Here is a 15,116-nt window from a genome sequence, read left to right as displayed (position 1 = left end):
TGATGCAGGAAAGACGATCTGGTGAAAAAGGATTTAGACGAATTCTGCATGGCCCCAGAGGCCTAAGAACAGAGTGTTAGGCATAGGGAGGCAACTGACAGCTCAGTATCCCGAAGTGCTTTCTAGGAGGCAGAGCTCCCTCAACAATGGATTGGGGAAGGTGGTGACCTGCTTGTCCCTTGGGTATTCAAGCAGAGGCTGAATGCCATGTGACAGGGCTGTCTAAGAGGAAATTAATATATCAGATGCAGATCCAACTAGATGAACCCTAAGGTCCCTTCTGACTCTGATGTAACCACAAATTCTGAGATGTAAATGATAGCGTCAGAGCATATTATCTAGTGGGGGAGACAAAATACATGCACATGACTTAGTAACTTACATGTTTGCTGTGTGCAAGTTCCAAATCCAAAGTGTAAACATTCAAGTTTAAAAAAGGCCTGATGGGCCGGGTTCATGCCTGTAATCCCAGCACTTTGGGAGGCTGAGGCATGTGGATTACTTGAGGTCAGGAGTTTGAGACCAGCCAGGCCAAGATGGTGGGACCCCATCGCTACTAAAAAGACAAAAAAAATTAGCTGGGCATGGTGGCAGGCACCTGTAATCCCAGCTATTTGGGAGGCTGAGGCATGAGAATCATTTGAACCTGGGAGACGGAGGATGCAGTGAGCCAAGATGGCACCACTGCACTCCAGCCTGGGCAACAGAGTGAGACTCTGTCTCAAAAAAAAAAGCCTGATGATCAGAAGGGCTGCATGTAGAAGCAGACCGTGAATTTAATTCAGATGGGCCCGTGGGATTGAGGGATGAGCCAGAACAACACATGGGCAAAATGGGAAGGTTCCTGGGCCATCTTTGACCTGCTGTGAGCTGAGTGAGCAGGTCAGGGGTGTAAGGCAGGGGAACTCCCCGTTACTGTTAGTTAGGGCCAAGGTTGCCCATCTGGGAGACTGAGAGCTGGGAGGCAGTGGAGATGGGATCTTATCACTGTCTCCCTCCATTCAGTGTGGGGACGACCTTCGCCAGGACATGCTAACGCTGCAGATGATTCGCATCATGAGCAAGATCTGGGTCCAGGAGGGGCTGGACATGCGCATGGTCATCTTCCGCTGCTTCTCCACTGGCCGGGGCAGAGGTCAGTGGGGAGTGGGCGTGAGGGTGGTGGAGGGGACCCCTTTACTTATTGTCCTTTTGCCCATTGCCAACACAAACTGTGTCCTCCTCCAGGAAAGTGAAGAGGGAAAGATTATTTCATGAGAAGCTGTGGAATGGCCTTAAAAGGGAGGCATGGGAGAGAGACCGTTATAAAGTAAAACAGACTTGGCACCAAAGCAGCCAAATGTGTAGACTTTGGATCCTGATTAAAACAAACCAATTGTAAGGAAATATTTTTTGGCTGGGCATGGTGGCTCACGCCTGTAATCCAAGCACTTTGGAGGCCAAGGAGGGCGGATCAACTGAGGTCAGGAGTTCAAGACCAGACTGACTAACATGGTGAAACCCTGTCTTTAAAAAAAAAAAAAAAAAAAAAAGGAAAACCCTTTTTTTAAAAAAAAAAAAAAAAAAAAAAAGGAAACATTTTTTGGGCCAGGCATGGTAGCTCATTCTTATAATCCCAGCACTTTGGGAAGCTGAGATGGGAGAATTGCTTGAGCTCAGGAATGTTTGAGACCAACCTAGACACATAGTGAAACCTCATCTCTAAAAAAATTATTAAAAAATTAGCTGGGCCTAATGGCAGATGCCTGCAGTTCCAGCTCCTTGGGAGGCTGAGGCAGGATCACTTGAGCCAGGAGTTTGAGGCTGCAGTGAGCCCAATCACACCATTGTACTTCAGACTGGGTGACAGAGTGAGATCCTCTGTGGAAACAAACAAACAAACTATATATATATATATATATATATATATATATATATATATATGAGAGAGAGAGACAGACAATTGGGGGAAATTTGAACATAGATTGAGTTAAAGAATTATTGTTAACTTTTTGGATGTGACAATGGCATGGTGGCTATGTCCTTGTAATTACATTTGAAATATTTATGAGTGAAATAAAGTATCAGGGATTTGCTTTAAAACACTCCAACCAAGGTGGCAGGAAATGGAGAAACAGGGTTGTGTGACTGCAAACAAGATTAGCAAAATATTGATCATTTTTGAAGCTGGGTGATAGTTACATGTGAATTCATAATACCATTCTTTTTTTCTTATATATGTATTTTAATTCCCATAATAAAAATGAAAAGCAAAGGGAGCAGCAGCTATAAACTAGAGAGAACAAAAAGACGCAGTATGGCAAAGGAAGCGTGGGAATGACCGTCCTTTCTATGGTCACTGTTTTCCTGTTGTTATCAGACTTAGTCCAAATGCCTTACAGCTTAATTTATAGGGAATCATGAGCACAGTTCTTATAATCCTCTCCCTGCAGACCCCTCATTCTGGTCTGGAGCATGACCCCCATTTCTCCCCTCGCAGGGATGGTGGAGATGATCCCTAATGCCGAGACCCTACGTAAGATCCAGGTGGAGCATGGGGTGACCGGCTCGTTCAAGGACCGGCCCCTGGCAGACTGGCTGCAGAAACACAACCCTGGGGAGGATGAGTATGAGAAGGTAGGATTGGGGGCTGGGAGTGCAACTGGGGTGCGTGTGCCTGATGCCGGGACACAGCTCTTTAACCACAAGACCCGCACTTGCACAGAGAAGACAGCTCAGCTTTGTTGGCAGAAGGACATACTCTTTCTTGGTTGTCTGGTGCCTCCAAATACCTAGGGATGACTCACTCAAATGGCTCTTGTAAGCTGGCTGAGAAAATCCCCTGGTACTGGACTGAGAAACCTTCATCAAGTCCCCCTGGCAGATTAAGTCTTGGAGGAGGGGCCAGCTTTTGGGAGCCTACCTGTATCCCATCCAATGGTGGATCCTGTTCAAGTTCCCTTGTGTTCTCAGAGGGTTCAGTGGTACTTTGTAGAATCAGAGTTGGTTGGAAGAGACTTTAGAGATCATTTTGTTCCAGCCCCTTCTTTTCATAGGTGTGAATTAAGATTTACTCACTCATTCCTAGTGTTGGAGCTGGTTTGTGGCAAGGCCGCAACTCAAAGCCAGGATTGAGGTTAGATATGAGACAGAGATGAGAGAAAAGAGGGCTGACTGGTTCCTGATGAAGGAAGATCAGAGTAGAAGTGGAGCTTTCCTGGGTGGTAGGGCCTTGGTGGCCTGCTGGGGTTCATGGCCTGTTCCCAGCCTCACAACTCTAGTCTCTGGGTTAATTAGGTTGAGTGAGTGAGGTAGAGACACTTGGAGGGAACAAGTCACAATAACCAAACTCCTAAGAGACTGGCTATATGCCAGAATGCTAATTCATACGATTTTAACTTCAAGGGACCCAAATACTAATTTATATTGATCAATGCACTTCATCCTGGAGGCAAAACCATCATGGGTAGCCAAAGTATAATCAGAACATTGTTTAGTGAATTTGTAATTAGATGATCTTAAATGGCTTTAAGGATTTTTATTCCCCAGGGTTTCATTCCTGACCTGCTGGGCTCTCTTTGCATTCTTCTTGTGCCAGCTCATCCTCCCTCATTACTTCAGCTACCACCTATAATGCTGATGACCTCCAGAGCCCCTCCTCTAGCCCTCTTCCCTCCCTCCAGGTGGCTCTCCAGCCGCCTTCTTGCTGGACTTTTCCACCTGTTTCACCCATGTCTCAAACTCAGTGTAGGCAAAACTGAGCCCACTGTTCCTCCCCTGCCTCTTGAAACCTGCATTTTGTCTTTGCTGTTAGTCAATGGTGTGACTCTCTCTGTGCATTTACCCGAGCCAAAGCCACAGTCTTCCTGATGCTTCCTTCTGCCTCACTTCTGCTGTACCAAGCTCTGTTTATCCTTCTTCCCAACTGTCTCTCAAGTATGTCCTCCTCTTTCCATTTTCTTACTATTGCTTTTGTTCAGCTCTTTGCTCTCTGTCCCTGAACCACTGGAACTCCTCTCCATCTAGAGCCAGTATCTGCTTGATTTCAGAGTTTTTTTTTTTAGACGGAGTTTCACTTTTGTCACCCAGGCTGGAGTGCAATGGCACGATCTTGGCTCACTGCAACCTCTGCCTCTTCGGTTCAAGCAATTCTCTTGCCTCAGTCTCCCTGGTAGCTGGGACTGTAGGTGCGCACCACCACACCTAGCTAATTTTTGTATTTTTAGTAGAGATGGGGTTTCACCATGTTGGCCAGGATGGTCTCGATCTCTTGACCTTGTGATCCACCCACCACGGCCTCCCAAAGTGCTGAGATTACAGGCGTGAGCCACGGTGCCTGGCCTTTTTCAGGTATTAAACACCCATATGCAGAGGCACTGAACCAGGTGCTGGAGTTATGATTACTGCCTGCCAATGTAAGAGTCATATATGTGTAAATGTATGGAATAATACTAAATAAAAATAAGTGTACGGAAGAATGTACAAGAATACACACACAGAGAAACTAACTCTGCATGTTCATGTTTAATCTCAGTCTTTCAAAGATAGCTTCTCTGCCCTTCTAGACTTTCTGCAAGAATAATGCTGGTAGTTTCTTTCTTTTTGAGGCAGGGTCTCACTCTGCCACCAGGCTGGGATATTCCAGCCTGGGTGATAGGCCTTGTGAAATAGCCAATAACCTCCGCCTCCTAGGTTCATGCAGTTCTCCTGCCTCAGCCTCCCAAATATGTGAGACTACAGGTGTGTGCCACTATCCCTGTCTAATTTTTCTATTTTTTGTGGAGACGGGGTTTTGCCATGTTGCCCCGGCTGGTCTTGACCCCAAGGTTTCAAGTGATTTGCCCACCTCAGCCTCCCAAAGTGCTGGGATTACAGGCATGAGCCACCACACCCAGCAATGCTGGTAGTTTCCTATGACAACTTCCAGAAGAAAGAAACTAAAGATACATTTCTCTTGGCCACCTACTCAACAAGAGAGTATCCTACACTCTACACATGAAACCCCTTTAATCAGGAGGGAGAGTGCCCCTTGATGGAGTGAGACTTCGTGCCAGTAAGTGGCCAATGCTCTGTATAACTTAGGGAGGGGAAAAGAGCTTAGTCATTTACCCACAGGCACACAGCTGTTTTCTCAGCCAAAACAGGATTCATTTAAGGTAGAAAGAATATCTGTGACAGGCAGCCTGCTTGATCTCTCCTTGCTTTCCTCATGCCTCTCTTACCCCCATTCCCTATTCTTTTTTTTTTTTTTTAAGGATTTTTTTTTTTTTTTTTTTTTTTTTTTTTTGAGACAGAGTTTCGTTCTTGTTACCCAGGCTGAAGTACAATGGCGTGATCTCGGCTCACCGCAACCTCCGTCTCCTGGGTTCAAGCAATTCTCCTGCCTCAGCCTCCCGAGTAGCTGGGACTACAGGCGTGCGCCACCATGCCCAGCTAATTTTTGCATTTTTAGTAGAGACGGGGTTTCACCATGTTGACCAGGATGGTCTCGATCTCTTGACCTCGTGATCCACCCGCCTCGGCCTCCCAAAGTGCTGGGATTACAAGCGTGAGCCACCGCGCCCGGCCCCATTCCCTGTTCTTACCTAGCCTCCCCCACTTCCTCAAAACAAGAGATGGCAAAGCAGCAGTCCAACCAGGCCCGTTGGAATTATCCTTTAATTTCACGGATGCCACTTGCTGTAGGTCATGGACCAAGATGTCCAAAATTATTCCTGAGCACTGATAGAAATTACTTAGACCTTCTTTGAGGTCAAAATTCAGCTATCATGGTAGGCAGTGCTTGAATGAGAAAAGGGTCCTGGTATATCTTCAAAATGAGTCCTAAAGAATATACTGAGTACTTGTAAGCAGAGGAACATAAAGTGCACTTCTGACCCAAACAAATGGCCTTTTCACATGTACTTTATGAGACTCTGGGAGAGAAAAGCAACCAGGTGCTTCAGAACAGGTTTTTCGTATTTAATTCTTCATGGCAAAATAATGAAGTTCTAATGAACTATTTCTCCCAAGGTTTTAAAATTGTCAAGAGTTATTCTGTTTAAAAAAAAAAAATAACAGGCTGGGCGTGGAGGTTATGCCTGTAATCCCAGCACTTTGGGAGGCTGAGGCGGGCGGATCACCTGATGTCAAGAGTTCAAGACCAGCCTGACAAACGTGATGAAACTTCGTTTCTACTACAAATACAAAAATTAGCTGGTGCACACCTGTAATCCCAGCTATTTGGGAGGCTGAGGTAGGAGAATCGCTTGAACCCAGGAGGCAGAGTTTGCAGTGAGCTGAGAACACGCCACTGCACTCCAGCCTGGACAACAGAGAGAGACTCCATCTCAGAAAATAATAATACTAAACCTCTTTAAACAATAGATTTTGCTTGGATTTTCCTTAAATATATATATATTATGCAGGCAAGACACTGTAAAAGTTCATTTCAGAAGAACCAGTGGAAGAATTTAAATTTGGCACTATGATCAACACTACTAAATTAGTAGAAATAATGATATCTAAAACTTACCAACAAAAGAACCCTCAGCAGAATAGCAAAAACTTTGCTCAGGACATCTGAGGTTAAATGGAAGACAGAAACTGTTTTCTTATAAGCCCCTAGAGGCAGATTAGGTAAAGCATGGATAGTAGAGGCAAAGGAGAGAATGGAAATAAAACTCAATATTATGTAGATTTGGGCCTTATTTTTTAGCTTTTTTAAAATGTTGGGTCTTTCAGGCTGGTTTTGCTTTGTATTAGATCTGTATAGTTTAGTGACTTAGTTATATATTTAAGCTACAATTAATCTTTTTTCTTTGGTGATATTTATTTCTTTGCCTTTTTTTTTTTTTTAACAACTTACAATTTTTAGATGTTTTGTTGAATCTATTCAGAGCTTCACCATGGCAATATGTGTTTCCCTTAAAACACTGCAGACAAATATACTAGGAGTGTGCCTTTTAATCTTTACTAGTTATTGTGAGATTGCTGTGTAAGCTAATAAACACATTTGTAAATACATTGTTTGCAGGAAGAAAACTTCTGAGTTACAGCTCAGGAAAAGCCTGCTGAATTTATGTTGTAAACATCACTTAACACAGTAGATGAAAAGACAACAAAAATATCTTCATGCTTCCTCATCCCCTCATTGCAACAAAACCTTAAACTGGAAGAACCTTAGTCCCCTCTCTTTCCTCTTCCTCTTCCACTTCCCACTTATTGTCACCTTGTAATGAGAGCCCTTGGATGATGGATCTGAATAGAGAAATGCTTACAGATAATCATTAACCCACATACCAGGAACTTACACTTAAAGATGGGATGCAGTTGTAAAGTGCTCTATAATACAGTATAACTGTTAAAAGCAAGGGTTGACTCTGTTTTATTTTGACGTGGCATGTCCTGAAATAAATATTGATTCAATTAAAATAAAAGAAAAAAGAAAGACTATCTGTGTCAGGGAGAGGATCTGATAGAGATCCAAGTCAAGACTGAGAGTTACGTGTTATGCTCCTTATTAAGTGCTTTTATTCATTTATTTTACTTTCTTAGAAACAGTCTTCCTGAAGGTGAATGCTGTGATTTCTTTATAACCTTTCTATTCTTAGTTTCCAGTGGATTCGTCGTCAGGTTGTCATTCGACAAGTAGTGGGGTGGGTGCATTCTGTGTGGAGCTGGTTTTGCAACGGGCCTTGTGAAATAGTCCAGAAGCTGTTAGGAGAACAGATCTATAACCCCATGGGACCAAAAGGGCAAAGTGAGCCCTGTATGAACAGAGGTGACAGTGCATCTGTAGGGTTCAAAGGAGGAGGAGTCAGTGTGAGCTGGGAAGGTCTGAAAAGATATGGGACTCAAGGTCATTGAAGGATGAATGGGTGGAAATTTAAGGAATAAGGCAAGGAGGGCGGGCATTCTCTATCTCGTAAGCTTTCCCTCATTCCCAATTTCATGCAATCCTAGCTGGCTATGATGATCATTGCCCTCTGCTGATGTCTTTCCTGAGTTCGTAGGAATTCTACAAACCTCACAAGGAGGACTTAGAAGGCAGAAGTGGTCTATTTCCTGATTCCATGTATTTTTTCTTCCTGGAAAGACAGATAAGGGGACAGATGTTGACCAGACAAAATAAGATGGATTCAGCCAGGTGTGGTGGCTCACGCCTGTAATCCCAGCCCTTTGGAAGGCTGAAGCGGGTCGATCACGAGGTCAGGCATTCGAGACCAGCCTGGCCAACATAGTGAAACCCTGTCTCTGCTAAAAATACAAAAAATTTAGCTGGGCATGGTGGCACCTGCCTGTAATCCCAGCTACTCAGGAGGCTGAGTCAGGAGAATTGCTTGAATCCGGGAGGCAGAGGTTGCAGTGAGCAGAGATCGCACCACTGCACTCCAGCCTGGGTGACAGAGCGAGACTCTGTCTCAAAAACAAAAACCAAATAAGATGGATTCAACCCCTCACCACTTCTCTCCTGCTTTAAACTCAGAAATATCTCTAACATATTTTACCGACTAGAGATGTCTGATTTTCAAGTGTAAAACACTCTCTAGACGTGTTAAGTTGCCTCAGCTCCTCAGCTCTTCTTTGGAGTGCAGTGACTTTAATTAGATTAGCATTTAGCTGTTACCAAGAACTCTGGAAATAGGAATTATATTTGGGTCAGGAAGAAGGATGATAGAGTTCTGAGCAGGGTCAGGAAGAGATCCTTAAGTTGGCTGTCTCAGTGGCTGTACCTAAAGTCATCACGGCTGGTTGGGGAGGTTGCAAATGTAAGTCTTCCCACCATGTCAGTCTTCCCATTTATTAAGGTTCCCTTAGTCTGGGCTGATCAAGTCTGGGCTATAGGATCAGTCCCCTGTCTGTCCAACCAATCTCCCTAGGAGAAAGAAAAGATGATGTTCAGATGAAGTGGTGAAGATATACATATAAGCCTCCATCTTCTTCTCTGTAACACATGGGAGATGTTTCTGTGTGTGTACGTGTGTAAGTTAGTACATGATGAAGGATGAACAGGCAGATGTGAGACCCTGTTGGGGTTCACAAAAGAGAGAGACCAGGGATGGCTGAGTTCTGTCTGGCTGTGGCCCCTGGAGTCCTTCCAGGCCAGCTTTATGTCCTCTCCTCCCATCTGCCTTGACCCTTCCCAGGCTGTGGAGAACTTTATCTACTCCTGTGCTGGCTGCTGCGTAGCCACGTACGTCTTGGGCATCTGTGACCGACATAATGACAACATCATGCTGAAGACCACTGGTCACATGTTCCACATTGATTTTGGCCGCTTCCTGGGCCATGCCCAGATGTTTGGCAACATCAAGCGGTAAGTGATCTCCCGAAGCCAGGTTGTGAGTGGAGGGCGAGGAGGTGAGCAACAGTGGTTCAGAGCTGGGACACAAACCTGTGATGGAAGCAGCTGGGCCTCAGACTGTGGTCCCAGGGCTGAGCAGCATTGGAGGAGAGGAGACTGATAAAGAGGTCAAGTCCTTGCAGGGAACTTGCAGAAGAATGTGGGGACCAGCTATTCTTCTCTACCAAGGACCGAACAAAGGGAAATGAACACAAACTGTAGCAAACGGGAATCCAATTAGATAATCAGAAAAAAATACGGCCAGCTCACAGATAAGGAACCAATGAAGGATATAGAAATCTTTTAAGATTAAGGTAGGAAAGGAACAAAGAAAAAAGTTAGAGCCCCATCTATCCAGTTTGGACACATGACGAGGGATGAGGGAAACTGCCCCCTGGTGCAGCCCATATGGCGGGCTTCCTCCTCCATGTTGACCTTCTACCTGTATGTTCCCCTTGGCTCAGGGACCGTGCCCCCTTTGTCTTCACCTCGGACATGGCGTATGTCATCAACGGGGGTGATAAGCCTTCCAGCCGCTTCCATGATTTTGTTGACCTTTGCTGCCAAGCCTACAACCTCATTCGCAAGCACACCCACCTCTTCCTCAACCTTCTGGGCCTGGTGAGGAGCTCCATCCCTTTCCGAACACCTCCTTCTTATTACCTGGCACCATCTTTAAGACTTCCCTGTCTTGCTTCAGGGGATTTCTAGAGATTTACCTCTCTGAGCCCCAACTGAATACCTGCCTGCCCTAGATAAAGGCAGGGACCCGGACTACCTGAGGACGGTGATGTCTGTGCAGGTGTCTAACTCCCTGCCCCAGCCCCTCAGTTCCTGTGGCTCTCCAGCCACTGCCCACAGCATCTATCCACCACCCTCTAGAAGGGTTAGGGAGCCTAGCTGTAGAAAACCTTGCCTTAGGGTGGAGAAGCAGAGAGAATTCTCTCATTACAGCCACCCTCTCTTTGTTCTGCTCCTTCTAGATGTTGTCCTGTGGGATCCCGGAGCTCTCAGACCTGGAGGACCTCAAGTATGTGTATGATGCCCTGAGGCCTCAGGACACAGAGGCCAATGCCACTACCTACTTCACTAGGTAACACCCTGAGTGAATCAGCACTGCCCACCCTGAGTAATTCCCAGCCTGCCGGATTGGCAGGAGCGGGACTGGGAAAGAGGAAAGGCCTAGCTCAGAGGGTAGAGCCTAGAGTTGACCACGTGGATATATTGTCCCAACCTCACCCATGATTTAGGTAAATCATTTTGCTTCTCTCAGCCTTGGTTTCCCATCTGTGTTTTGGCGCTAACCTTTGTACACAAGGGTATCACTGTCAATCTTACCTACATTCTCACTAGGTCCCAGTCAAATACTTTGTCTGTGGGGCAATGTATAATGTGGCTTTTGTAATAATTTCTTTTTTTTTTTTTTTTGAGATGGAGTCTTGCTCTGTCACCAGGCTGGAGTGCAGTGGTGAGATCTCAGCTCACTGCAACCTCTGCCTCCTGAGTTCAAGTGATTCTCCTGCTTCAGCCTCCCGAGTAGCTGGAACTACAGGTGTTCGCCACCACACCCAGCTAGTTTTTCTGTTTTTAGTAGAGACAGGGTTTCACCTTATAGGCCAGGATGGTCTTGGTCTCTTGATCAAGCTCGTGATCCGCCCACCTCAGCCTCCCAAAGTGCTGGGATTACAGGCATGAGTGACCATGCCCAGCCTGAGCCACTGTGCCTGGCCAATAATTTTTAAGTTTTGTTTTTTTTTTAAGACGGAGTCTTGCTCTGTCACCAGGCTGGAGTGCAGTGATGCAATCTCGGCTCACTGCAACCTCTGCCTCCTGGGTTCAAACGATTCTTCCGCCTCAGCCTCCCGAGTAGCTGGGACCACAGGCGTGTGCCACGATGCCCGGCTACTTGTATTTTTAGTACAGACAGGGTTTCACCATGTTGGCCAGGATGGTCCCGATCTCTTGACCTTGTGATCCGCCTGCCTTGGCCTCCCAAAGTGCTGGGATTACAGGCATGAGCCACCACGTCTGGCCTCTTTTTTAACTTTCTTGGTCAGACCCTTCCCCCTTGTGAAAACATAGAGTTCCGCGATTCAGTTTCCTCATATTTGACAATGGTTTTAGGCACACTGTGTATGAAAGCAAGGATGTGTCTATCTATGAATGCCTACAAAATGTTGTCCATGTGATAATGTTCTCCGTTATATTCACTCTTTTTGGAACTCAGAGAATTACATTTTCTCTGTTAGACCTCCTAACACAGGACTTCTTCCTCTGAATTGAAATCTCTAGATTGAACAGTGCTTGGTAAGGTTTTATTTTACTGAACTTTGAAGTTTTTTTGCCACAATATTTAGACATTTACACAGAGTTCCTAGTTCCTTTCTACCTTGGTTTGATCATCTTTGGCTCAGGTGGGTAGCCAGGGGAGGAGATAAGACCCTCGTGTTTATGTGAGCAAATTGTATGAGATAATTGTCTGCCAATCATTTCCTTGAGGAAGATATGACAGAGGAAAAGGATTTGATCTGAGCTGACTGTCTCAAGAGTCAGGATTATTCCTTGGAACACCCCCGTCGAGGCAGCAGGAATTTGGGTTCATGGTTATATCCTCTTTTCTCATCCTCCTGCCAGGTTGATTGAGTCCAGCCTGGGCAGTGTAGCCACAAAGCTCAATTTTTTCATCCATAATCTGGCTCAGATGAAGTTCACGGGCTCAGATGACCGGCTGACCCTCTCCTTTGCCTCCCGAACACACACTCTCAAGAGCTCTGGCCGCATCAGTGATGTCTTCCTCTGCCGCCATGAGAAGATCTTCTACCCCAGCAAAGGCTATGTAAGTTTCTCCAGTTTGACCCTCTTACTTGCTCTGTGCTGACCCTGGCTTATTGAGGTCCTGACTTTTTTCACACTTGCACAGTGGGCACTGGAGTGGACTGAGTGTCCTGTGTTGGGAGCAGTCCCGGACCACTGCCCTCTCCCTTGCTCACGTGACCTGCCTAGAACTGGGGAGCTGAATTGGATGGTTTATTCCCTCTGAGTCAAGGGTCCTGGCAACATATGTGGGAAGTCTGCTTTCAGATTCCTGTGTATATGCTGTCTATCGTCTGTCTGCACTGGAGAGACTGTTGCCCTCTTCCTTCTGGATCATGCTTGTCCCTTTAGTGCGTCCGCGCACACACACACACACACAACTTAAAGACCTTTCCTGCACACACACACACACACACACACACACACAACTTCCAGACCTTTCCTCCACACACACACACACACACACAACTTCCAGACCTTTCCTGCCCCCTTCCTTGGATGCAGAGGGTTCGGCAGGTATAACCTAAGATCTGGACCTTTGCAGATATATGTGGTAAAGGTGATGCGAGAGAATACTCACGAGGCCACCTATATCCAGAGGACCTTTGAAGAGTTCCAGGAATTACACAATAAGCTGCGGCTGCTCTTCCCTTCTTCCCACTTGCCCAGGTAGCTGCCCCTTTACTATCTGCGCAGAGGGATGTGGCGGGGGGAAGGATACGGGGTGGGAGGTGGGCAGGACTGCAGCGGCGAAAAATACCCTTTCGGACTAAAGAGCTGCCTGCTTTGCTTGGCCTGGTATGGAGCTTGGTAGCAAGTGCTCCCCCTGCTGGCCAAGCTGTCTTTGCACGCAAGAGCTCTCACTTCTGGCCCACTGGCCAGAAAAGAAGGCATGAAGCGTTGGTTGAATCTGTTTCAAAATTTCTAATTATTTGAAGAGTTACACCATTTTTCAAATGGATAAGCAAAATGTCATATGTACATACAGTGGGATATTGTTCAGCGTTTAAAAGGGAGGGAAATTCTGACACGGGCAACAATGTGGATGGACCTTGAGGACATTCTGCTAAGTGAAATAAGCCAGTCACAAAAAGACATATTGGCATGATTCCACTTACCTGAGTTACCTGGAGTAGTCAGATTCCTAGAGACAGAAACTAGAAAGCTAGTTGCCCAGGTCTGAGGGCAGGGAGGTATGGTTGTTGAATGGGCACAGAGTTTTCAGTTTTGCAAGATGAAACAAGCATGGAGTTGGATGGTGGTGATGGTTGCACAACAATGTGAATATAGTTAATTCCACAGAACCGTACACTTAAAAGTGGTTAAGATGGCAAATTGTATATTTATTTTACTGCAATTTTTTTAAAAAACTACTTTTCAGGCCAGGCGAGGTGGCTCACGCCTGTAATCCCAGAACTTTGGGAGGCCAAGGCAGGTAGATCACCTGAGGTCAGGAGTTCGAGACCAGCCTGACCAACATGGTGAAACCCCATCTCTATTAAAAATACAAAAATTAGCTTGGTGGCAGGCGCCTATAATCCCAGCTACTCGGGAGGCTGAGGCAGAAGAATCGCTCGAACCCAGGAGGTGGAGGTTGCAGTGAGCTGAGATCACATGACTGCACTCCAGCCTGGGCAACAAAGCGAGACTCATCTCAAAACAAACAAACAACTTTTTAAATCAATTTTTTTGGCCGGGTGTGGCTCACGCCTCTAACCATAGCACTTTGGCAGGCCGAGGCAGGCAGATCACGAGCTCAGGAGTTCGAGACCAGCCTGGCCAACATGGTGAAACCCCTTCTCTACTAAAAATACAAAAATTAGCTGGGCATAGTGGTGGTTGCCTGTTATCCCAGCTACTCAGGAGGCTGAGGCAGGAGAATTGCCTGAACCTGGGAAGTGGAGGTTGCAGTGAGCCGAGACTATGCCACTGCACTCCAGCCTGGGTGAGAGCAAGTCTCCGTCTCAAAAAAAAAGAAACAAAACAAAACTGAATTTTTACATGGATGAGAGAAACTGAGGGCTCCCGAGACACCTCTGGGGAGCCATTTGGTTTTCTTGTCTGAGGCCCTTGGAAATGCAGGCGTGAGATGCTGAGAGGTGTCAGATCTGGCCACAGATATGCAGCACAGGAGGAATTGTGAGGGTTCCTAGAAAGGGAGGCTGCTGGGAAAGGTGTGCCAGGGGACTGGAAATGCAAATGAAATGTGAAAAAAGCCCGTTGTGTCCGTTTTCTTTCCCCATCTTCATCTCCTGCATCCCTACTGCCTATGCTGCCTCCCCAGCTTCCCTAGTCGCTTCGTGATTGGCCGCTCCCGGGGAGAAGCGGTGGCGGAGCGGCGGAGGGAGGAGCTAAACGGCTACATCTGGCACTTGATCCACGCAACCCCCGAGGTGGCCGAGGTGGGTGGGCTCGCCTTTCCTCCTGGCTGTCCAGGCTGGTTGGTCGGGATTGTGGGGGAGGCAGGGGTGGGAGTGTCTGGAACCAGTAGGAGTCAAGAACAGGACTTGGCACTTCTGGGTCTGTGGGCTGAGTGACCAGTTCTCCAGTCTGCAGAAGACAGGAGGTGGGTGGGTCCAGAGTGGTTCCAGCCTCACAGGGTTATGCACAGAAATGCAATTAAACAGAAACGTGAGTGCATCCGGGCACATGGTTATTTTGAGAACCCAGAGTGATGAGAGTGAGCACAGCCTCAGGCAGGAAGGCTCCTCCTTGAGGAAAAAGAGTTTTTTGAGTCGGTTAATATGTATATCAACCTAGATTTTTTTTAATATTCAAACGGTATTCTAATGGTCCTAACAAAGTCATGAGGAATCCTATTATTAAATACTTTAACAAATCATCTGGGCTGGGCGCGGTGGCTCAAGCCTGTAATCCCAGCACTGTGGGAGGCCGAGGCAGGTGGATCACGAGGTCAAGAGATCGAGACCATCCTGGTCAACATGGTGAAACCTCGTCTCTACTAAAAATACAAAAAACTAGCTGGGCATGGTGGCGC

The 15,116-nt window shown here is 46.4% G+C and overlaps 1 protein-coding gene across 4 annotated transcripts in view; it reads left to right on the top strand.

The window, feature by feature from the left end:
• The window catches only part of PIK3C2B (phosphatidylinositol-4-phosphate 3-kinase catalytic subunit type 2 beta), a 79,621-nt gene that overhangs the window by 57,349 nt on the left and 7,156 nt on the right, over positions 1-15,116 (top strand). For all 4 annotated transcript variants that reach the window (XM_017525404.1, XM_037737337.1, XM_037737338.1 and 1 more), the window contains 8 exons: positions 1,006-1,135; positions 2,480-2,616; positions 9,108-9,277; positions 9,769-9,925; positions 10,288-10,397; positions 11,939-12,140; positions 12,663-12,787; positions 14,403-14,520. In XM_017525404.1, coding sequence (XP_017380893.1) covers positions 1,006-1,135; positions 2,480-2,616; positions 9,108-9,277; positions 9,769-9,925; positions 10,288-10,397; positions 11,939-12,140; positions 12,663-12,787; positions 14,403-14,520 — 1,149 coding nt within the window. The remainder of the gene's footprint in view (positions 1-1,005; positions 1,136-2,479; positions 2,617-9,107; positions 9,278-9,768; positions 9,926-10,287; positions 10,398-11,938; positions 12,141-12,662; positions 12,788-14,402; positions 14,521-15,116) is intronic.

The sequence above is a fragment of the Cebus imitator genome, unplaced genomic scaffold (genome assembly GCF_001604975.1).
Source record: "Cebus imitator isolate Cc_AM_T3 unplaced genomic scaffold, Cebus_imitator-1.0 Scaffold38, whole genome shotgun sequence".
Lineage (NCBI taxonomy): Eukaryota > Metazoa > Chordata > Mammalia > Primates > Cebidae > Cebus > Cebus imitator.
The sequence above is the reverse complement of the archived record's forward strand: the minus strand, read 5'-3'. Positions and strand labels throughout refer to the sequence as shown.